The sequence below is a fragment of the Zingiber officinale genome, chromosome 5B, assembly GCF_018446385.1.
Source record: "Zingiber officinale cultivar Zhangliang chromosome 5B, Zo_v1.1, whole genome shotgun sequence".
NCBI classification, from domain to species: domain Eukaryota; kingdom Viridiplantae; phylum Streptophyta; class Magnoliopsida; order Zingiberales; family Zingiberaceae; genus Zingiber; species Zingiber officinale.
In genome coordinates, this window is record NC_055995.1 from 75733611 (window position 1) to 75756422 (window position 22812).

Consider the following 22812-nt stretch of genomic DNA (forward strand, 5'->3'; position numbering starts at 1 on the left):
AGATATATGTTAGCTTTTTTTTCGTATCAACCAAGTGTTTCATCTGCCTAATATGTATATACTTAAACGATGGACACAAAATATAAAAGTTGGAGCAATATATGCTTTAGGGGAGCAAAATGTCATTGATGATCCAGATTCAGAAAGGTATTTGATGTCGAGGCATTCGAGGTTATCCTATAAAGCTTCCGTGTTAGTTGATGATTCATCTTTGAGTAATGAAAGGACAACCTTCTTGGATGAACAATTCGATTGTATCTACAATAAAATTCAAGAGATGTCCATTAGTACAACATGCAGTGATAGAAGTCAAAGAAAAAAATCCATTGATGAGAGTCTTGGTATTATTGATCCTTCTGTAATAAGAACTAAGGGATGTGGGAAGAGATTAAAATCATCAAAGGAGAAATCTACATCAAATTCTAGGTTTTGTCATGGATGCGGACAGCGAGGAGTATCACATGATAAGCGTAACTGTCCCAATTTGTAACAAGGGTTTGTGCTGATTCATTTTTTTATTTTTATTATATTTGTTCATGCAAATAAATTTATTTTTATTATATTTTGTATTTGATAATGTGTAAATTATCAGATCAATTGAAGATGATAATCATATCAATCTTGACGACACATATGAACTTGATTTGGAATCTATAGCGGGTATTAACAAAGTTTTAATTAGTTAAATTATAGTGGTTTATTGTTTATTGAGAAAATGAGATTAATAAATTATCTTTATTGTTACAGGTTATAGTGACATGCGCTAGGATGTAATTTTCTATGGTTAGTATTCATCTATTTCCTTTATTTATATGTTTGATTGGTTTAGTGTATTTTTTTGTATTTAATGCATACTTCTAAAGAATCTGGTATAGAATGCATACTTCTAATGCATACTGTTTTAGAATGCTTACTTTTTCATGCTCTCTTTCAGAAGATTGTGGCTGCCTTGTCTGGGGTGGAAAACCTTTCTGTTGCTGGCATTAATCAACTGAAGATAATGTCTCTCAGTGAAGGATTAGTTGATAGCTAAATCCAGGCTGGGAGCAGTGAGTGTGATCGGCTTTGGCTTCTTTAACCACCTTAATCCATGCCTACAATAGGGACTACTGCTGCGGACCTGTTATTGCTTGGAAGTATATCTCTTATCAGTTTATGTTGTGTGGTGTCTACTATCCATACTTGTTATGGTAGCACATTGTTGTGTGAAGGGTTGAACCCTAATGGAACTTCTTGTGCTGTACTCTGAGAGAAATCAAGGCTATTTATCTGTGAATATGGCTCAAGTTGGCTCATACCTCTACCTTTATCAAGACTTTAGAAATATGGTTGGTGTATTTTTTTTTAGTGAAAGTGAACTAGGGAGTTTTGGTGTTGCACTGTTCTTTACATATTATGTACTATTTCATTACTTGGGAAATTGCCAACAAAACCAAGGTTGGCCGAAAAACATCGATCATAGCTTTTGCCAACCAACAATTTTTTGTGATATCCTTTTATCTCCTGAGGAATTTAGAAAGACACTGCTATGCTCAGTGAGATAATTGGATGTCATTCTTCTACCTATTTGAAACTTTAAGCAAACTGCTCTAGTCCTCTCTGTGAATAAGCACCATAGATTGTCTGCTAAATAGACGAGTGCAATTGGCATGTATTTGCGAAAGGGATGCACAGAAAAAATAGGCAGGGTAGTTCAATATCAGTTGTACATTTTAATATCCAAGGGATTTCAAGGTGTAAGACAATCGCTGCATAGTGAATAATGTGATGTGTGAAGGGCATATATGAATTATTTGAAGTGGTTGGCAACAAAATTCTATATTTATATTGACAAAAAAGACTGAAATATATTAATCAATGTATATTAACAAATTCATCCAATCATACATAAATCCATATAAAAACTATCTAAACATAATACAATATAAAACACATTAAACAAAATATAGAATGTCATGCTTACTGATAACATGTGTAATTAAAATCTAAAGTGTTTATGCTCATAAAATAAATGTTTAAATTAACAACTTAGAAGTTCTGTGTTACAATGTCAAAACTAAGTTTAATATTTTGCAATCTCAAGACTTTAGAGGAGAAAAATCATTACAAATGCTTATTATGTTCTAGATTGACAAATGAACTGAACTAGTTTTTTCCTTTCCACTGGAAGATTGCTCTCCTAACGCATAGACAATAACCTCCTAAAGGGGCAAAATAACACACATGCGATGTGGAATGTGGTCTCTTGTTTAAAATACATAGTGCATATACTGCTTTCTAGAACATTGGATGACGGATAAAGAAATTACAAAAGAATAACTTAAGAAAAGTAAATTTTGGCACGGACAAGAGGTTGATCCAAAGAACAATAGACATACAAGGGAAGAATTGGCCAAAGAATTTCAACAATTATCGTGAGATTTGCATGAAGCATTTACAAAATAGTACAGTTGAGACTTGAAAAATAGTCAACTTAAGCTCATCAAGTTAAGCATAACACAAAACTAATATCCATCCATAATTAAAAAAAGACAAATGTCGACATTATCCATAATTACATTTCTTTATCACATTACAACACTAGTATTACTTAACTAGGCCAACCAACAAACAAAACAAGTATATAGCCAAAAGAATTAAGTTCACTATCACTAATATCTAGACCATAAGCGGTATATTCCAATTTCCCATATTATGTCCTGGATAAGCAATGTGTTCACTTACCACCCTTGACTCAACTCTTGGTAACATCCTAAAATGTATATCATTAGTGTCTTCATTTAATCTAGTATCAGCCCTTACCTACTTTAACCATCCATGATGCTTACATCCATAATATAGTCTTCCTGGGTTCTTGATCGATCTAGAGACTAGCACCAACGCTCTTAGTCCGCAGTCCCTGCATCGCACAGTTTCATATTTGGTATGGTTGATGCTGCTGTTACTTGATAATGTCATTCTAGTGCAACCTAAAAAGTAAAATTTGAGAAAATTAAGCTAAACAATAGCAATTTCTTAAGCAATGGGGAAATCACACAATTTTATGAAAAATTTAACCAATTTGCATTAAAAGTAGCCACAATTTGCATTAAAATACCTAAATTTCCTCAATTCATACCCACCTCAATTTTAAGCTCATTCAGGACTACAATCAACAGATTCAACAGTGGCTTTGAAATTTGAAGCATTACATGAAGTTACAAGATATGGGTTTGCATAGAAGCCAAGTAAACAAATACACATGACTATGATCAACTTTGATCAAAAGATTAAGCACCAACAGAGAAATAATACAGTAACTAAATGATTTTATCAACAGAGAAATTATAGTGCATGATAAGATTATTGCTTGACTTTTTAAGATCATGTAAATACAACCATGGCCACATGTGTCACACATGAATATTGCAGTAGGAATAACAACAAATCACTGTTGTTTAAGCCATTTCTCAATAATTCTAGTACCCCAATCAGTGTTTTGCCTAATACATCCTCTGTTTTTTTTCTAAGTTGCGAGTGTTACACATTAGAACCCTATCAATCAACTCCTACATTCTCTATGGATGTACATCTTTGCATCACTAAGTTCTATATCTGGAAAAAGAATAGAAACGAATATATACTAAAGAAATTAGAAGTCAAGAGACCATAAATATCTGTACTTCACTAGCCTACTGGAGAAATATTATTCATGCCTCAAATGTAAAAGCACTAAAATATTACAATTGAAATGTCAACTCAAGTACAGTTAATAAGATAGATCTAATAAAATGAACTTACAATAAAGGTGTCCAATACAAACAATTGTCACCTTTATTCCCATGTTTTCAAAATTAGATACCATAGGTAATTAAAATTTTGAAGTAAACTAAGAAATGAGAATGCTGGAAATTAGGAAAAGTGAAAGAAGAAATGAGGTTTAATCAGAAGTTAATCAAGTCTATACAAAATGTATTAAGCAAGTTTCATAAATTAGGAACAGCGAAAGAAGAAATGAGAATGCAGGAAAGAAACCAAAAGATCGTAATGGACAAAAGATCGAGCGATCGGATCGCGTTACCAGTCTTGCTTAGGGTGCATCGCGACAAAGGAGGAAGCGGCGAGAGAAGAGTTCTTCGTGCGGAAAAACCCTAGCTTCCTCTTCGGCAGGTGCGTCGCGACGAAGGAGGAAGCGGCGACGAAGGAGGAAGCAGCGAAAGACGGCGGGTGCATCGCAACGAAGGAGGAGTCCGTTGCAGAAATTAGGGTTTGGAACTCATATAAAAAAATTAATAAAAACTTAGCAGGAAAAAATAAGATTGACGCGGACTTGCCACGAAGGCAGATCCGCAGCAATCCGCACGAGCAAGTCCGCAACGGAACTGCTCTCTCTCTCTATATATATATTTTACCTGACACACCCTTTCTCTACATACTTCTGGACAACCATCACAAATCCGGACATTCGACATGTCCGCCCAAACACCCTAATTCTCAAAAATAAACAAGAGCACCTGAGCGGATATTCAAACATTCAGACAGTCATCCAAAAATATGCAAGATAAGAATATACAGGATATCTCTAATATATATTGTAAGATAAGAATATACAGGATATCTCTAATATATATTGTGTAGAAAATGTAAACTGTATTTTAATTAAACATAAATTTCAAAATATGAATAAAGGTCCGAATACACAAATTAGCATTACTGATTTCTCCATGAACTTTCTCAGAATACCATGTTACAGAATGATCCCACATGTTTTTACATTTACAAAAGGGACTAGAAAACATGGATGACAACAAATGTGCCGATCAATCTTTTACATCGGCGACACCTTCTGCAGATATCTGGAACCTTGCTTCTGCTTCAGCTAAGCATGGAGAGCTTATCACTTTACAAATGCGTTCTTCTGCCCTTCCCTTGCGCAAGGCAAGCCTGACAGAAAACCAAGAAAGAAGAAAAAACAACATAATTTAAATTTGAAATACAGAACATGAGTAGACCAGGCTTAAATTTTAAAACTTGAAAGGACCTTGTTGTGGTGGCATGCGCCATGATGTTTCCGCCAATAGGCTTGATTTGTGGACCGGCAAAAATTGCAGATCCATCGACTTGTGCAACGACTTGATTAGTAATGACCACAGCCACCCCAAACTATGAAAACCAGTGACTTTCAGAATGCATTGACAAAGGGGAACAACTAAAATTGCATTTGCTCGAAATGATTAAAGATAGAACGATAATTACTTCATCGGCCAATTTCTGAAGGCTCCTTAGGAACTTTGCGAGATGCATTTGCCTGGCTGACAGTTCACCTCTTCCAGAAAAATCTGTTCTGTAAAGGGCTGTCGCACTGTCCACTATCATAAGAGCAAACCTGGATCAGAATAGAGTCCAATGAGTTATATCTGAAAAGTTTTTCCATGAGAAAGTTGAAGGAAAGATGAAACATTTGATTGCAGAAGAGATCCTCAGTTACACACATGCAACTTTGAGGTAGGCAAACATTACAAAAAACTTAAACAAAAGCTACTTTCCTCAGTGTGGGAAGTTGCTATCCCACTTGCAAGAAAAGCCAAACACATATCATTAATAGCAGCAGTAAGCAAACACATAATTGCTTAGTAATTTGATATAGACATGAATCTGAATACTATAATCACTTAGGCATTCCAGACTTTATATACAAGCTGGTTAAATATGTCTTTCAAGTTATTAGTCATATAAACTACTGCTCAGTGTCATCCAGCCATAGAATGACAAAATCAAATGAGGAGATCAAGTATTAAAAAACATACCTTGCTTCCACCATCATTGAAGCTGCTTCCAGCAATAACCTTGACTGATGATCAGTATTGTATGCTCTAGCATAAGCTACATTTTCTAAAACATCAGCACCGTTCAATCCAAATCTGTCAAGTTTAGTCAATGAAGCTATGTGTAGAGATCAATCAGTAAAATATCTTATATGCCATTATGTTGTTGCAAACCTATCTGCAATCTGAAGTAGTCTTTGAGGCCTAAATGTGCCCTCAGCATCAATATATAATGCCTTTCCTTCACCACCACCTTGATCTAATGGAAGCTGAAAGCAAATACAGTTTGTTGTTTTGATAAATTGAATTTGCAACAGAACTAGGATAGACCAAAATATTACTAATGACAAAACCAATAAAAGCAAGTTCAAGGGAATTTTATAAACCAATAAAAATCAATAATGACCGACATAAAAGCTATATATACATGTAAGGCTAATTTCTAATGTGTCACCATTCAAAAAACCATGCAAAATTTAGACACTGCATGGTTGATGGTTAAAACTTATGAAATGGCAACTGAAAGTTTTTCAATGAACCAAAACACAATATGATACTGAAACATACCTGACAGGTGACACAGAGAGTGTGGCACAATTGCGTTTTACCAGAACGAAACTCCCCATATAATTCAGTAATAGATCCAGTTTCAATTCCTCCTATATTCAGAAAGTCAAGATAAATGAGCAAACATGCAATGGCTATCTGCTGAAAACAAAATCCTAAGAATTTACCTTCCAAGATCTTATCAAGTTCCCTTGACCCAGATGTGATCTGAATTATTTCAAGACGTTGAGCATGAAGTTGACTTGCACTAGTAAATCCTAGAGGTACCAACTTAGAAGCTGTAGACAATTTGAATATTCAATATTATAATGCTCAGAAAGTTCATATAATATATAAATTATCAGGCAACAGACAAATGGATTTCTAAATTGCTCAAGTATAGTTCAGAATTACCTGCTTCAATTATTTTGTCAACTTTTGCATCACTAATCCCTTTGATTTGCAGCAGATCTTTCCTTGGAGTATATGCAACAGATTCCACAGTACAAAGTCCAGCATCTTTTAACTTCTTGACATCTACGGCAGCAATCCCAGATGCCTTCATAATAAAAGAACTCACGGAGATATTAACTGAAATTGTTGGAAATAACAGATCCATCTTCTTGAAATGACTATGGAAATACAAATCAAGCTTCCATTTGATACAGAAGGAAAACATGCAGCATTTATGCAAACTGATTACTTCTACAAGCTTAGGTACTTATAACTCGGGGGTAGCTAGCTTGTTTACAATAATTGTGATTCTTCTAACCATCATAGTCAACAAAAAGCAAGAAATCTTTGCAATAGAACAAATTTAAAGCATTAAAATTTCAATTTTGCCCCAACTGTCACACTCCTGAAGATGTTAACTTAAGAAGCACTACTATGAGTATTGAGGAGGATCAATTTGAGCTGACCAACAACCAACAATATATATCAAACCCGAAGCCCCCAACACTATTGACTAAGTTGGTCAAATCTGACAAATCTTATACTCCCCTTACCCTAAAATCATCAAATTAGTTATCTACTATGTGACCACAACCTTATTTGAGTTATTTAGGGCAAAAATCACCACACTGAATGGTTTCCCTATGCCCATGCAATTTTTTAGTGCAGACACAGAAACTGACTGGAAAAGCTCCATGAGACCCCACATATTTTTGCTTGGAAGAGAAGGATAGCTACATGGAGTAAAACACAAATTTTAAGACCATTGACAAATTGTGTGATTTTTTGGAAACCTTCGAATTGTGGGTTTGGACTTAAATGTGCATATTTTTCATATTTTGCACTCCTAAATCTCAAGTATGTATTTAGTAGAAAACTTTAAAAAGATAATCCTGGAACCAAACATCATCAGAGAATACGGCATTTCAAGATTTTCAAGAATTTCCAGTTACTGAAAATGTTGTGAAAATGTCGGGCTTGTTACTATCGATAAGAAATATCTATCAGTTCAGATCAGACGAAAGATCCAAATAAAGATACTCAAACATCAAGAATGCAGAAACTGGAGGGTACAATTGCAGTTCAGTAAATCTTGATGCTGTAAATCAAAGAAGAATCGATGTACAGATGATAAAGGTGAAAACTTGCAGAACCCACAAAACAAACAACAACAAAAGAAACACAATCAACGCGAGATTTGCTTCTTTCCTCGAGGAAACAAAACTATCAAGATTGCGGTGGAAGACCAATCCCTTCCCATATGGCTCTTCCAATTTCTAACCCTACCAACCTCCAAGACGATTTTGAAATTAATTTTTTTTTAAAAAAAAAAGGACGAAACGAGGAATTAGGGTTTCGAACCTCAAAAAAAGAGAAAACAAAAATGAAGGTTCAAGCAACAGCGCACCTGAAGATGCTCTATGGGAAAAGGACCATGTTGCATCTCATCTTCCTTTTCCTGCTCCTCCGCCACCCTCTGCTGCTTCTGCGCTGCCGCCGCCATGCCGCCCCCTCCGCTGAGCTAGGGCAGTGGGAACAATGAAGGGAATTCTAAAAAAATGAAAAGATCTCCCGCCGAGAAATATTACTGCTTGGCTGCGAAAGTTCCATTGGCTCCCAATATATTCCAGATTTTACGTAAACACCCCCCAAAAGTTCTACTACTATATTTCACACGATCGAGTGACACTCACACGCTAAACACGTGATATTAAACATTGAAATGACAGTTATACCCATTGAAGATTAGAAGATGCTTCGGTGTTATGCAACAATGGCGCACTAGTTTCATTCTCCTCACTCAGAAATTAATCAACCGATCAATCAATCAATCGAAGTAAACACCTATTTGTTCCCTCTCCATCTCCGTCGACGTCGATCCATGTACATATTGTTCGATTAAGAGTTCAATCCCAAGCGAACTGGAGCTCCGGTCGCCGGGATCCAGTTCGACCCTTCCAAGAAGCTCTCCACGGTGTACCTGACTGCTTCCTCCCTGTTGATGAAGTGGACGCCCGGCCACTTCACGCGGTCGGCGGTGGCGGCGCCCGGCCCCTTGTTGTTGTACTCGGCGTAGTAGAGCGTGCTCAGCCCGAAGTTGCCCTCCCACGGCATGTACCCGTCCTTGTTGACGAAGTCGTCGATCTGCGACTCCATGATCACCGTCCTCGAGAACTCCTTCCACGGTCGGCCGAGGTAGCTGCGGATTGCCGGCTGGGAGGCGTCGGCGAGGTCGTTGTCGGCGCGGAAGCGGCAGCGCTGGAGGACGAAGCCGGTGGTCTCGCGGCGGTCGGCGCGGCCCTGCGCCGTCACGATGTTCTGCTGGTTGGGCAGCGGGCGGCGGACGACGAGGAGGCAGTTCTGGAACACGGCAGCGGCGTCGCCGAAGATGAAGTCGATGGTGCCGGAGATGACGCAGCCACGGTAGAACTGGCGGTGCGCGTGCGCGTACAGAGTGTCCTGGTACCCCTCCATCCGGCAGTTGAGGAACACCGACATGTCCGACGCCACACGCAGCGCAACCGCCTGGTGCTTCTCCGGCCCCGCCGTGTTGCGGAACGACATGTCCATCGCCATGAATCTATCGCCGGCCGCCACTGAATCAATCCAAATCCATCGTAATTATTCAAAAATTGAGAAACGAAAGAAAACGTCCTGATCAAAGTAATCGATTACAGAATGTAGGGGTCAGAAAAGTCCTTGTGCCGTCGATAAAGTTCTTGCTGCCGGTGACGATCGTCTTCTTCGATCCGTCGCCGTACATAGTGACATCCACCATCTTCTTCGTCACAATCACTTGTTCTTCGTACACTCCAGCTTTAATGTAGATCACATACCTAAAATTAACCATCAACTTATCATCAATTTTGGCATCTGATCTCCTAAATATATGCTCTGCGTGGGAATTACCTTCCCTGGTATTTCGCCGGCATCTTAGCGAGGGCCTCGGAGATGTTGGTGAAGTCACCGCTGCCGTCCTTGGCCACCGTGACGTTCGGCGTGGGCTTGAGGTTTATGCGCTCCTTGAGCATCCGACGGCCGTCTTCGCTAAACCAGGAAGGATAGCCATTGTTGGTGGCCAGGGGTCGTCGATTGTGGTGGTCGGCGAGGAGGAGGCGGCGGCGGCGGGACGGGAGGTTGATGAGGGAGAGGAAGCTGGAGGCCTGGCCGATGATGGCGAGGGCATTGCTGGTGAGTTCCCTGGCGCTCTTCATCGCGTCTTTCATCTTTTCCTTGAGCTCCCCCTCGGGGAAGCCGTCGATGCAGGTCTGTTGGTAGGTGACGACGGCGCTGAGCCAGGTGCGCATGTCGTGGGAGCGGGCCGGCAGCTTGTCGACGCCGTGGTCGATGATACTCCGGAGCGTGGCGTTGATGTCGCCCTTGGCGTCCTCGTACATCTCCTGGCAGTCCTGCACGGCGCCGCGCACGCGGCTGTCGTTGCTCTGGAGCAGCCTCGAATGCTCGAACCCCCTGCTCACCCCGTCGAGCACCACAGACACCGCCGCCTTCAGCAGCACCTTCGGGTCTTCCGTGTCCGACGGCACCGCCTTCGACAGGCTCGTCTCGCACGTCTGCGGGTAGTCCGTTGAGGAGCATAGCGCCGTCACCGACTTGGACGACGCGCGCATCGCATGGGTACTCAGGTTGGAGCCGTCGCCGTCGCCGCCGTGGTCATCCTGGTAGGCGCTGCCGACGACCGCGCCCACCACGAGTAGGAGAAGAAAACAGGCAGAGGTGCCTAGCAACACCAGCTTCCTCCGGTCTGCCTTCCGGCCCTCCGACATTTGCTTGTCAAAATGATTCGCCATCGTTTATTCCTCTTCCCCTCCGCCGAGAGAGAGAGAGAGAGAGAGAGAGAGAGAGACGGAGAAAGGTAAATACGAACATCTGGAAATGGATCGAGCTGCTTCTTATTCAATTCTCCTCGTTCAATTTTACTGGTGGACGAGCAACGTCCATGGCGGAACAACGGGTGGCGGTCGTTATTACCGTTGAAATCTGACCCAAACGACGCCGTTGACCTTAACATCCTGCGAATCCTTTAAAATATTATTTATAAGTTTCGCAATTGACTTTTACATTTTATATATATATAAAAATCATACAAAAAAATAAAAATAATAATTTTAAATGATTCGGAGTTGATCAATCAATTTTTAAACTTAAAATAAGATACCGCGGATGACTATCAATTCATATATAAATTCTAAAATTGATTATCAAAGTCGTTAATTCACTTATGATGAAGCAAATCATCTAATCAAGAAAAGGAAAAATAATATCTGACAATAATTTTATTGATGATTTTATTATCCATACACATATCATTCTTTGGTATTAAAAGAGTACGTTCAATACAAGAACTCATGTTCTCTCTGATGTGTCCCTTAACTAACAATTCCTCAACATGTCACCTCGTCTCCTCATACTCATACAGGCTCATCATGTAATATTTTGGTAGTATCGTTCTTGACTCCAAATCAATATGATGTTGAATATCATACAAAGGAGACACTTTGTTTGGTAGCTCTTTGTGAAAAAGCTCACTAATTTTGACAATGAGTTGAGCCACAAATTTTAGAATAGTGCTGGATTTGTGTACTACTAATTTTGACAATGAGTTATGCTCACTCAAGGATTTTCATTCTCATCCTCGTCTCTCGACGCCTGCGATCGTCCTCTACTATTGCTTTGCGTCACTTATGGGGAACCTCCTCTTTAGAAATATCCTCCTCCTCTCCGTTGTTTGTTTCTAGATCCAAGTTTGCCCAATGAGAGAGTTGGATCTGAGTTTCTTCTATTTTGGTTTTCAAACATTGTAGCTATCCCTTCCACAGTCCACCCGTTCCATCCACTCAATGATTGCGTCCATCTATTCCATTTGTTCATCTAATGTTCCATGTCACACTCGTACACGTTGTTGATGTTGTCAACGCGTTGTTGTCTTCTTGGGTCTTGGCAGCATGACTCCACAAGAACGAATTGACTTTGATATCAAACTAATGCGGCGATAACTATCAATTTTATTGATTCATGCACAAATTCCGAAATCAACTATTGAATCCATTGATTCGTATATGAATACCGGAAGCAATCTTCTAAACCTGCTGATTCGAAGAAGAATACCAAAAAGTAGTGATCCTGTCCGATAGTCGAGGTGACGGAGGCTGGGGATGTGGCACTCCAATTGACCGTTTGTTGACTCCTCGCGACCCTGCAACCACAACTGCGTCAATGCCGAGCCAGGGAAGGGCTCCCCGACGATGGCCCTCCAATGCTCAAGTCAGTCATCGGCGGTGTGTGGAGGCAAAACAAAGTAACGAACAGTAGCAGCAACAATATATTATCGCATACCTCCGCTAAAGCTTGGACGACCCCCTATATATAGGGATCCTATAGTGCGCGTGCACGCTTCTCGAAGCTTTCCTTAAAAAGATGTATCAGTAAAGTGTCCCTGACACATCACCTTAATGAGCCGAGCATATATCTGAAGTGACAGTGGATGCTTCTGTCGTACGATCTTTTGTCTGAACCAGCCGCCGACCATGCCGCATGTCAGTGGCACATGCTCCCAAAAAGATAATATCCAGCTAGCAATGTCTTTTACTAGGCTGGTCGGGATAGCCGCTCGGCTCGGATTCTTACTTTCTGCTCGGATGAGTGTGTTATCTGGCCGAGCGGGAAGGCATTTCGACCGGTGCTTCCACTGTCCTGATCCATGAGCCATTATCTGGACGAGCGGGAAAGTCGCTCGGCCGCCCTTCTGTTTCTATGTAGCTCGGTCGTAAATCCGCTTCGTTCTTATATCTCTATATAAGGCCGAGCGGGGAAGCCGCTCGGCGTGCCCTTGCAGATACCCAATAGTCTTTTTGAGCGTCGGAAGCTCAGCACCTCGCCGAGCTGTTATGATGTCGGATCGGGTCTTCATTATCCCGATCGGGTGAGCGTGCTCCCCGATCGGTCAGTGGTATAGGGGTGTTTGACCACCTTGACTCTGACCTCCACCATGGCATTGACCTCCACCATAACACTGACCTCCACCTTGGCAGCGGGATAGGGCCTCCCCCCCTCCTTCCGCATCACACAAGCCTCCCCTTCAAGTCTAGTTGAAGGAGATTGTAGTCCGACTAACTAGACCAGTGTGCACCGATTTCCTCCCGATCGACCTTCATCATTATATGGACTCCGGTCAGGATGTGCCCGATCCTCACCGATCGACCTTCTGAAAGTAGTCGCTCGGTCAAGCATGCTCCTTTGATCTGGTCGGGAAAGTAAAGGTTTACACTTAGAAGACTTCCTCTCCGTCTATCCTGGGCGAACGGAGATGGGGCTGACGTCACCCTGATTTCTCGGGGAGCATGCAAATCCTTTTTCATTAAGACAGAGCGGGTTCCCATGCCGACCAGTGATAGCGTGCCACGTGTCATGCTAGTAGCCACCACACGCCTGACGTGATAGGCATTGATGGCGACGTTTGACGATTTGATTTCAACGGTTGGATCGTTGCCTAGGTTCTCACGACCTAGATCGGATGACTCCGGTCGGCCGAACCCGGGGTATATGAGTTCATTGCCTCGCCGCCTTCTCCACTTCTGCTGCCGCATTCCCGACTCTCGTGCTCTCCGGCAATCTCTCGTTCTCCTCCTCCAATGGCCTTCTGCTCGTCTCCTTCGACCATTTCTCTTCCGACAATCTACATCTTCATAAGCTTCCTTCCTTCCTCACTTGATTTCGATCTTTGGCTGCTTCCTGTTCTTGGTGACCTTCCAGCAGTCTTTTTCTCTCTTTCGGTCATGTTTTCTTCCGCTGTTTTTGCTTCTTTTGTAATGGTGAGCTCCTCTCGGCTGTCAGACCCCCCTCCTGAACTCTGGTACACCACCATGGAGACCAGGTTCGATGCGGGCGATGTTGAGAGCCTCAAGAACGTTTGTGAGATTCCCCCTGATCATGAGATCATTTTAGCTTCCCCATCCGATCGACCAAATGAACCGCCAGCCGACATCATCTGTCTGTTCAGGGACCAATTTATGGCTGGTCTTCGCTTCCCTATCCATTCCTTTATCATTGAAGTCTGTAATTATTTCCGTGTTCCCCTTCCACAACTTGTACCGAACTCCTTTTGCCTTTTGTGCGGCGTCATTGTGTTGTTTCGGCTGCACGACATCCCTTTGACTCCTCGAGCTTTCCACTACTTCTATTACCCCCAAACAGTCCAAATTGGGTACCTTTTTGTTTCGGTCTCGAATCGGACTAGTGTTTTTTTGACAAAATGCTGACTTCCAATAAACATTGTAAGGAATACTTCTTTTTTATATACCTCCCCGAACGGCCGAGCTTCCGGACCCACTGGCAGGTCGGCCTGCCACCTCAACCTAACCTGAAGAAATACAAGAGCCGCTCAGACTACCTTCATGTCGCATCCATGCTGGCCGTCCAGAAGTATGACATCCACAAGTTGCTGCTTGAGGGTGTGTTGTACATCTTTGGCCTGAGTCCGATCCGCACTGGGCTCCCGACCAGCTTAGGTAAGAGGCTCCATGTATGTTTTTCTTTTGATTCTAACTGATTTTTCTGCTTCTTTTGCAGCCGAAGTCATGCTGTGTGCTCGGATGTCCGACCTTACAAAGCTTCAGAACATCGATATTGAGGCGGTTGCTATTGAGGAATTGGCAAACCACAGCCTACAGCCAGTCGACTCTCAAGATGAGAGCGCAGTGACTCCCGCCCTAACGAGTGGAGGGGCAGCTAGCCGAGCCCCCAGTGTTGAAGTTGCTGGCGACTCGAAGCAATCATTCGAGCAAGTGCCTATCGTCTGATCGGAGAGTTCAAGCTCCTCTAGCGAGCCGTTGTTAAGGTGCAAGAGGCGTCGAACATAGTCTTCGCGCTCTGCTGCTTCGGTGGTGGGATTCACCAAAAGGGTCGAGATTGGCACCTCGAATCCCTCCGCAGTTCCTGAGACCACACCCGAGATATCCTCCGACCGGACTTCTTCGGTGGTTGAGCTGTCGCAGGAGCCTATTGCTGCAGAGCCTCTGGCCTCCATGCTTCCATCCTCGCAGCCATCCAGGTTCAGCGATCAGCCATCCTCCCCGCATCTGCGTCCTAGTCGGCCACTCCAGAAGCCTCAGCCCACTCGGCCCCGGGCGGCCGACGATCAGTCACGACAGTCCTTCATTTGCCAATAGAGGAGTACAGCGAGCCGAGTGCCCAGTCGCGCAATCCTGAGCATCAAATCATCATCCGGGGTCCGCTTGCCCAAGTATGGGAAGAAGCTCGAGCCCGAGCGACGGTGATGCCCCCGGGCTCGCTCGCCAACAACCATACCCAAATAACAACGGGGGTAAGCTCTTATTGCAATTAACTTTCCTCCGATCGACTCTAATCCTTTTACCTGTTTATAGTATTGGGTGGAGAGTCTGGTCATGTGCTACAGGCTAGCTTATCTGGAGGATAAGTTCAAGAAGCCCAAAGTCTCAAGCAGCCAACTCGTCGCCGATCTGAAGGAGATGGCCAAACTGAAGGCCGACTGGGAGAAGATGACCAAGTTCCTTGAGGCTGAACGGGCTAAAACCTCTGGCCATGAGGAGATGTTAGGCTGACTCAAGAAGCAGGTCAGTACCTTTGACAAAAAGATCGAGTCGGCCACCGCTAGGAAGAACCGGGCCATCGAGGACCTAGAGCTGAAGAATAAGGAGGCTCGAGACCTCGCCAGCAAGGTTAAGGAGGTTGAAGATTTTATGGTGGCTGAGCGAGCGAGCCGGTCGGCATGGGAAACTGAGCTTCAGGGCCAGCTTTTCGATAAGGACGTAGCACTACGGCTAGTCCAAGATGAGCTAGGGAAGGTGAAGGCCGAGCTGGAGGGATCCCGAGTGGCGTTGAAAATTTATCAGGACATCGAGCCGAGTCGATTTGCCACGATGAAACAGAACTACATCTGCTCGGGCGCGTTTAATGATAAAGCCGTCACTTGTTATCTTTGGCTCTGCAACCTCACGATAGACGAGACGATCAACCAGCTCAAGGCAGGCGGCCACCTTCTCGAGACCTTGTAGGTGTTGGAACCCCAAGGTTGTTTTGGTGTGATTAACAAGTTAAGTTAGGTCCTGTGTTGTTTTAACCTTGTGTCTAAATGTGCAGGAGCTTAGGAGCACAGGTACTCGAGCGGAAGACGCAGCTAGAAAGAAGGACAGCTCGCGGTGCGTCCGAAGGACGAGGTGCTGCGGAAGAGTACCCCGGTGGACGAGAAGGAAGCGTGCGGTGGTTCCGAGGGACGAAAGCCAGAGCGGAAGATTGCTCGGGGAGCAAGAGATGCAGCTAGCGAGAAGGTCGGCACGGGGTGTGACCGAGGGATGAAGACTGCAGATGAGTACGCTGGTGGACGAGAAGGGAACACGTGGCGATTCCGAGGGATGAGAAGCCGGAGCGGAAGGCTGCTCGAGAAGACCGGAAGTTAGGCTCGGGTGAGCCCTTTTTCGGATGGCAGAGATCACCCAAGCGAACGGATCCGGAGTAGAAGACCCGGACCAAGGCGAACTGAACCGGAGCAGTGGTCCCTGGATGAAAAAGTCAACATCAGTTGACTTTAGGCTCCGGGGCACCCGGAGCAGCCCGGGGCGCCCGGAGCAGCCCGGGGCGCCCGGAACCCTTTCGAGCGCCCGAACCTGGTTTGTTGACCAGATCACGTCAAACGCGATCTGAACCTTGGGGATAAAGTTTTATCCTCCCAGGGCACCCGAAACCCCTTCTAGGCTTCCCGACCAAGGCTATAAATATAGCCTTCGTTCAGAAACTTTTCAACGAACTCCTGTAATTCATTTCTAACGCTTGTGCGCTTTAGTTTAGAGTTAAGCTTCTGTTTTCTGCGCTTCATTACTGTACGAGGCTTCTCCGCCTGAAGGAGATTGATAGTGGGCTTTATCTTTCTTGGATTAACAACCACATCAGTTGTAACCAAGTAAATATGGTGCCTCGTCTTTTTAATGTTTTATTTATCTGCTTTGTTTATTTTACAAGTGTTAACTTAAAGAGTTCGAGGAAGGGTTGTTCGTTTTTGTTGTTGCAGGATATCCAACAAACCCCCTTCCAGCCGGCCACAACGGCCCTACAGTAGGACAACGTCATCAGTTGGGATAAGATGACCGAGTCACTACCCGATGATGCTCTGGACTACCTTGATTGAGGTGGAGCGCTGAAAACTTTTTTTGGAGTCTTAATGTAAGCTCGCCCGTTCGGCGAAGCTCTTGTCTTTATCGCAACTGTAATCTAGAAACTTTGTTTTCAATATATGTGCGCCCGTTAGGAGGAGCATTTCCTTTCACACCGTTTCTTGTCTTTGACTGTGAATGCCCATGATCTCGTATCTGTGACTAACCATCTGATCATAAGAGAAAACTCGGATTTAAAGTCGTCGTTCGACCGTTAGTGAGGACACGCGTTTAACGTCGCCGCTCGACGATTTGGTAAAGACTTGGGTTTAAGGTCGTCGCTTGACCGTGATGGAGAATAGAGTTTAAGTTCGCCGCTCGACCGTTTATGGAGACTAGAGTTTAAGGTCACCGCTCGACTGTTGGTGGAGACTAGAGTTTAAGGTCATCGCTCGACCGTTGGTGGAGACTAGAGTTTAAGGTCGCCGCTCGACTGTTGGCGTAGACTAGGGTTTAAGGTCACCGCTCGACCGTTGGTGGGGACATGCGTTTAATGTCGTCGCTCGACGATTTGATGAAGACTTGGGTTTAAGGTCGTCGCTCGATCATTGGTGGAGACTCGGGTTTAAGGTCACCGCTCGACTGTTGGTGGAGACGAGAGTTTAAGGTCGTCACTCGACCGTTGATGGAGGCGAGAGTTTAACGTCGTCGCTCGACGATTTGACGAAGACTAGAGTTTAACGTCACCACTTGACGGTTTGATGTACAATTGGGTTTAACGTCGCCGCTCGATGATTTGACGAAGACTAGAGTTTAACGTCACCGCTCGATGGTTTGATGTAGACTTGAGTTTAACATCACCGCTCGACGGTTTAATATAGCCGTTCGACATGTAGCTTATAAATCTTTTATTTTGATCCTGCATTCAGAAAGGACGTACAAAAATGTGTAAATACACTTCTACACTTGTGCACCTCTCATCCAGCCCGATAGAGTTGGAGATGGTTTACGCTCCATGGTTGTTTGAGCCGCCTCCCCGTCTCGTCCTCCAGATAATAAGCGCCTGAGCGGAGCTTTTCTACGACCTTGAAAGGTTTTGCCCATGGAGCTTCAAGCTTGGTGATGTCCTCGATTGACTTGACTTTCTTCCAAACGAGGTCGCCGACCTGGAAAGACCTCGGGATCACCCTTCGGTTGTAGGTTTGCCTCATCCACTGCCGATACGCCATCAGCCGAACGACTGCTTTGGCGCGCGCTTCGCCCACCATGTCCAACTCTAAAAGCCTCCGCTCGGCGTTGCCTTCATCATAATGTTGCACCCAGTCGGATTCTAATCCGACCTCGACAGGGACGACCGCTTCGTCGCCGTACACCAGGTGGAACGGGGTCAGACCGGTCCCTTCCTTTGGCGTCGTGCGGAGCACCCACAGCATGCTCGGGAGCTCATCTACCCAGTTGCTTCCCATATGGTCGAGCCGAGCGCGCAGGACTAGGAGGATTTCCCGATTGGTGACTTCTACTTGCCTGTTGCTCTACGGATAAGCCACGGAAGTGAAGGCCTGCTGGATACCATATCCTTCGCACCACCCCCTGAGCCTCTGACCGACAAACTGTCTTCCATTATCTCATACGAACCAGCGAGGGATGCCGAACCGGCAGATGATGTTCTGCCATACGAACTTCATGACTATCTGCTCAGTTATCTTGGCTAGGGGCTCGGCTTTGACCCATTTTGAGAAGTAGTCCACTGCGACGAGCAGGAACTTCCACTGACCGGAAGCCATAGGGAAAGGTCCCAGGATATCCATACCCCCTTAGTCGAACGGGCATGATACCGTGGACGCTTTCATTTCCTTAGTCGGTCGGTGCGACATGTTGTGGTATTTCTGGCAAGATAAGCAGGTGGCCACCATCCGAGCGGCGCCCTCCTGGAGGGTCGGCCAAAAGTATCCAGCCAAAAGTATTTTCTGAGCCAACGTGCGGCCGCCCAGGTGACCCCCGCAAGCGCCTTGGTGTACCTCCTTCAGGATGTAATTGATGTCTTCTGGTCTGACGCATTTGAGTAGGGGTCTGGCGAATGCCTTCTTATAGAGTTGGTCGCCGATCAGGATGAACTGACCGACTCTCTTCTTTATTAGGCGAGTGTCCTCATCGATAGGCATATTTCCCTAATGCAAGAATTCTATTAAGCCCGTCCTCCAGTCGTTTGGAAAGGTGATTCCATCCATACCGTCGATGTCACGCCCCAGGTAGTCTCTGCTAGAAGAAATTTCGACATCATCTCCACTATACGGGTGACAATCTGAGACTTATACACTTAGCCCTCAAGGCTCACACTCATCAGCCAACACGGCGGGAATATATATCAAACAAAAATAAAACCATCCACGCAGTTATAATAAAACTGTTAGAGTGTATATTAAAAGTCTAGCTTTTTGTATAAACATTTATTTAGAAATAAAGAATCACAATGGTCAAATACCTATATTTATTTGTTAAGTGTAGTTGTTCAATTAATTTATATTGTAGATAACATGGTGTGTGGTGTCACACACAGAATATCATGCTATCAGTTCTTTATAAATTATAAACAGTTGCTCACGACTAAGATGGAAAGGAACAAACCATTGGAATAGTCGTAGTGTAATTAGGTATTAGTTTATCTTGACTAATAAATTACACTAGTACACTCTGAGCGTATTGAGTAAGACAATTTGAGGTAGTTTCTTTTTGTACTGACTTTATAAAAGAACAAGACCTCTGTTATTATTGAAGTGTGTGCTCTTAATCCTAATATAATAACAAGCACATATATTTAATATTTATTTCTTTAATTTATCAATGGGCGAGATTTAGTTCGATAAATCAATAGGCCCGATAAGTTGGGAAATAATATTACTTATAGTGTGTGTTGTTGATTATAGAAGGAAACTGTGTCCTAGAGAGTTAGGTTGATGATATCCCCAAGAGGAGCTCATAAGGATTGTCATGTTAAACCATGCAGGTGGACTTAGTCCGACATGACGATAAAGTTAAGTGGTACTACTCTTGGAACTAGATATTAATTAAGTGAGTTGTCAGTAACTCATTTGAATTAATGGACATTCGATATCTTAAACACAGGGAGACTAACACACTCATAATAAGGAGCTCAAAATATAATTTGGGATTGGTGCGGTAGTTCAATAATAGTTCTTTAGTGGAATGAATTATTATTGATGAAATTAAGTTATGTGTTCGGGGCGAACACGGGATGCTTAATTTCATCGGGAGATCAAAACCAATTCCTCCTCTCGGTCCCTATCATAGCCTCTTAATTATAGAGTACTATACCCACCTATACCCACCTTCTTACCCATCCTATAGGGGCCGACCAAGCTAGCTTGGAGTCCAAGCTAGGGCCGGCCAAAGGCATGGTTCATAGGTTCATGAGGTGGCCGGCCCTAGCTTGAACCCAAGCTTCGGTGGCCGACCCTATTAAAATAAAAAGTAATTTTATTTTTAAAATTTTTCGTATGTGGATTCCATGGTTTTAAAAGAGAGTTTAAAATTTAAATCTTTCCTTTTATAGCTTTCTACAAAAGATTAAGAAAAGATTTGAAATCTTTCCTTATTTGTAGATTGAAAGGTAGATTTTAATTTTGAGAAAACTTTTCTTTTTTAACCATGTTCATGATTTAAAAGAGAATTTAAAAATTAAATATTCTCTTTTATTAGTTTCTACAAAAGATTAAGAAAAGATTTGATATCTTTCCTTATTTGTAGATTAAAAGGAGATTTTAATTTTTAGAGATAACTTTCCTTTTTGAAAATCATCCACATGTTTAAAAGAAAGATTTTAATTTATAAAATTTCCTTTTTACACACCACCATGAAGGGAAAAATTATTGGAGAAATTTTTTATAAATTTTCGGAAACAAATTAGGAAGTTTTAATTCTTGTGTCAATTAAATTTTCCTTGATTGGGATTAGAATAGTGGCCGGCCATATGGTTTGAGAAAAGGAAATTGATTTTAAATCAATTATATTTTCTTTTTCATGGCAAAGGAATTAAGGAAGTTTTTATTAAAATTTCCTTATTTGTCAAGACCAAGGAATATAAAAGAGGGGGTAGAGGTGTCTTCATGGAATATAACCTCTATTCTATTTTTCTCCTCTCTTTTTCTCCTTGGGTGTGGCCGGCCCCTCCTCTTTCTCTCTTCCCTTTCTTGTAGCCGAAACCTCTTCATTGGTGGAGTTGCTTTGGTGGCCGGATCAAGCAAGGAGAAGAAGGAGAGAAAGGAAGCCTAGTCTCTAGCATCCCTTGGAGCATTGGTGGTGGCCGAACCTATCCATCAAGAAGGACTCTTGGTGGCCGAAACCTAGAAGGAAGAAGAAGGCGCTTGGTGGTTCTCATCTCGGAAGATCGTTGCCCACACAACGTCCGAGGTTAGAAGAGGAATACGGTAGAAGATCAAGAGGTCATTAAAGTTCACAAAGAAAGGTATTACTAGTATTTATTTTCCGCATCATGCTAGTTTATTTTTCTTTGTATGAATTCCAAATACAAGAGGCATTAGATCTAGTTTTTCGAATTTATTTTTCGAGTTTGTGTTTTCTTTGTTTTTCAAATTTGTGATTCGATTGTTCTTTTTGGTTAAACCTAGAGTTATAAGGAAATTAAATATTAACTTTCCTTAAAAGGCTTTGTCTAGGCGGTGGTGGTTGCTCCCATATTCAAGAAGGTCATGTGCCTCGCCATGCAGTCCTGGAAGCCAATTTTGGAAATTAATATTTAATAGAATTAATAACATAGGAGGATTTGGATCAATAGTATTAAGTTCCGCTTGCGATCCAAATCTAAACCATTAAGAACAAATAGGTTAAATTTGGAATCAATGATGTTAAGTTCCGTCTGCGATTCCTAATTTAACTTCTAAAGAACACAATAGGTTATTAGGAAAGGTTTGAGACTTGTACAAAATTTTGTACAGTGGAACCGGTACGATTTTCCTAGGACTAACCAACAAAAACAACCTCCGACTGTCCACACAATGCAAAAGAAAACGAAAATATCATCTAAACTTACCTCTTCTGCTTGTCTGGCAGGGGCGTAGCAAAACATACCAAATACAATCCACCAAGCAAACAAACCCAACCAGTACATTACTCAAAGACAAGCCACACAAAATCCAGAGTACCAAAACTAGAACAAGTCTGAAACATAGCTCTAGACAAATAAACAGAAACTAAAAGACCAAAGCGAAAATCCTTGTGGCAAGGGGACTAGCAGCTAGAGCCTCCTGATAGCTTCAACCTGAAATAAGAATAATCAACGGGGGTGAGTTCAAGAACTCAGTGGATACCAAATAGACATGCATAATAAGATATGACTAGATGTAATCATCATGTGGTACAGTTTTCTGAACAAAAGTAGGAAATGCAACTGAAAAGGCTGAAGAAAATTGTACTCACCAGGACCTCCTATCTGAATATAAGAGTCGTCAAAATAGATACAAAATGTCACCTATATGCATGTCAAACATATGCAACCCAAACAAATGCAGCATCCAAAATGCAGCAATCACAAACAATAAATGCAATCTATGCATATGGTACAAAAATGACATGTGTCACCCCTGACGCCAGTCAGCCATCTCACACGCGATGGCGAGACCGAGTGGGTAGAGCTATGACAACTATGCACGCTGCCATCACTACTCCTAAGTGACCGAGTGGACAGGATGCTATCAGAGTACACCTATTCTCCTACCCCAAACAGAGTGGGGGAGCTCAATGCTCTCATCTCCTTGTATCATAGTCAAGGGGAGGGATCCCTGCCCACTACACGTTATAGTCATTGCTACCCAGGAGCGGACCAGCGG

The 22812-nt window shown here is 43.0% G+C and overlaps 2 protein-coding genes across 2 annotated transcripts; both read right to left on the reverse strand.

The window, feature by feature from the left end:
* Positions 1 to 4614: 4614 nt before the first annotated feature.
* LOC121987498 (DNA repair protein RAD51 homolog 1) lies at positions 4615 to 8364 on the reverse strand. The gene is made up of 9 exons (XM_042541261.1): positions 8212 to 8364; positions 6765 to 6909; positions 6539 to 6649; positions 6372 to 6463; positions 5979 to 6073; positions 5787 to 5900; positions 5236 to 5365; positions 5021 to 5142; positions 4615 to 4923 (listed from the first exon to the last, which is right to left on the reverse strand). Exons 1-9 carry the CDS (start codon positions 8305 to 8307, stop codon positions 4800 to 4802), a joined length of 1029 nt encoding a protein of 342 aa, XP_042397195.1. The 5' UTR covers positions 8308 to 8364; the 3' UTR covers positions 4615 to 4799.
* Positions 8365 to 8702: 338 nt separating this feature from the next.
* LOC121986744 (pectinesterase-like) lies at positions 8703 to 10612 on the reverse strand. Its single transcript, XM_042540686.1, has 3 exons — positions 9714 to 10612; positions 9480 to 9640; positions 8703 to 9400 (listed from the first exon to the last, which is right to left on the reverse strand). Exons 1-3 carry the CDS (start codon positions 10610 to 10612, stop codon positions 8703 to 8705), a joined length of 1758 nt encoding a protein of 585 aa, XP_042396620.1.
* Between the last annotated feature and the right edge of the window lie 12200 nt (positions 10613 to 22812).

Bases quoted from the DNA above. Each gene is read 5' to 3' on its own strand.
- LOC121987498 (XM_042541261.1), bottom strand. From the start codon at position 8,307: ATGGCGGCGGCAGCGCAGAAGCAGCAGAGGGTGGCGGAGGAGCAGGAA. The intron at 5,143-5,235 runs GTAATTATCGTT...TGGTTTTCATAG, and splicing joins TTCAGAAATTGGCCGATGAA to TTTGGGGTGGCTGTGGTCAT. The intron at 4,924-5,020 runs GTCCTTTCAAGT...GTTTTCTGTCAG, and splicing joins GCGCATGCCACCACAACAAG to GCTTGCCTTGCGCAAGGGAA.
- LOC121986744 (XM_042540686.1), bottom strand. From the start codon at position 10,612: ATGGCGAATCATTTTGACAAGCAAATGTCGGAGGGCCGGAAGGCAGAC. The intron at 9,641-9,713 runs GTAATTCCCACG...GGTTAATTTTAG, and splicing joins CCGGCGAAATACCAGGGAAG to GTATGTGATCTACATTAAAG. The intron at 9,401-9,479 runs GTAATCGATTAC...GGATTGATTCAG, and splicing joins TTTTCTGACCCCTACATTCT to TGGCGGCCGGCGATAGATTC.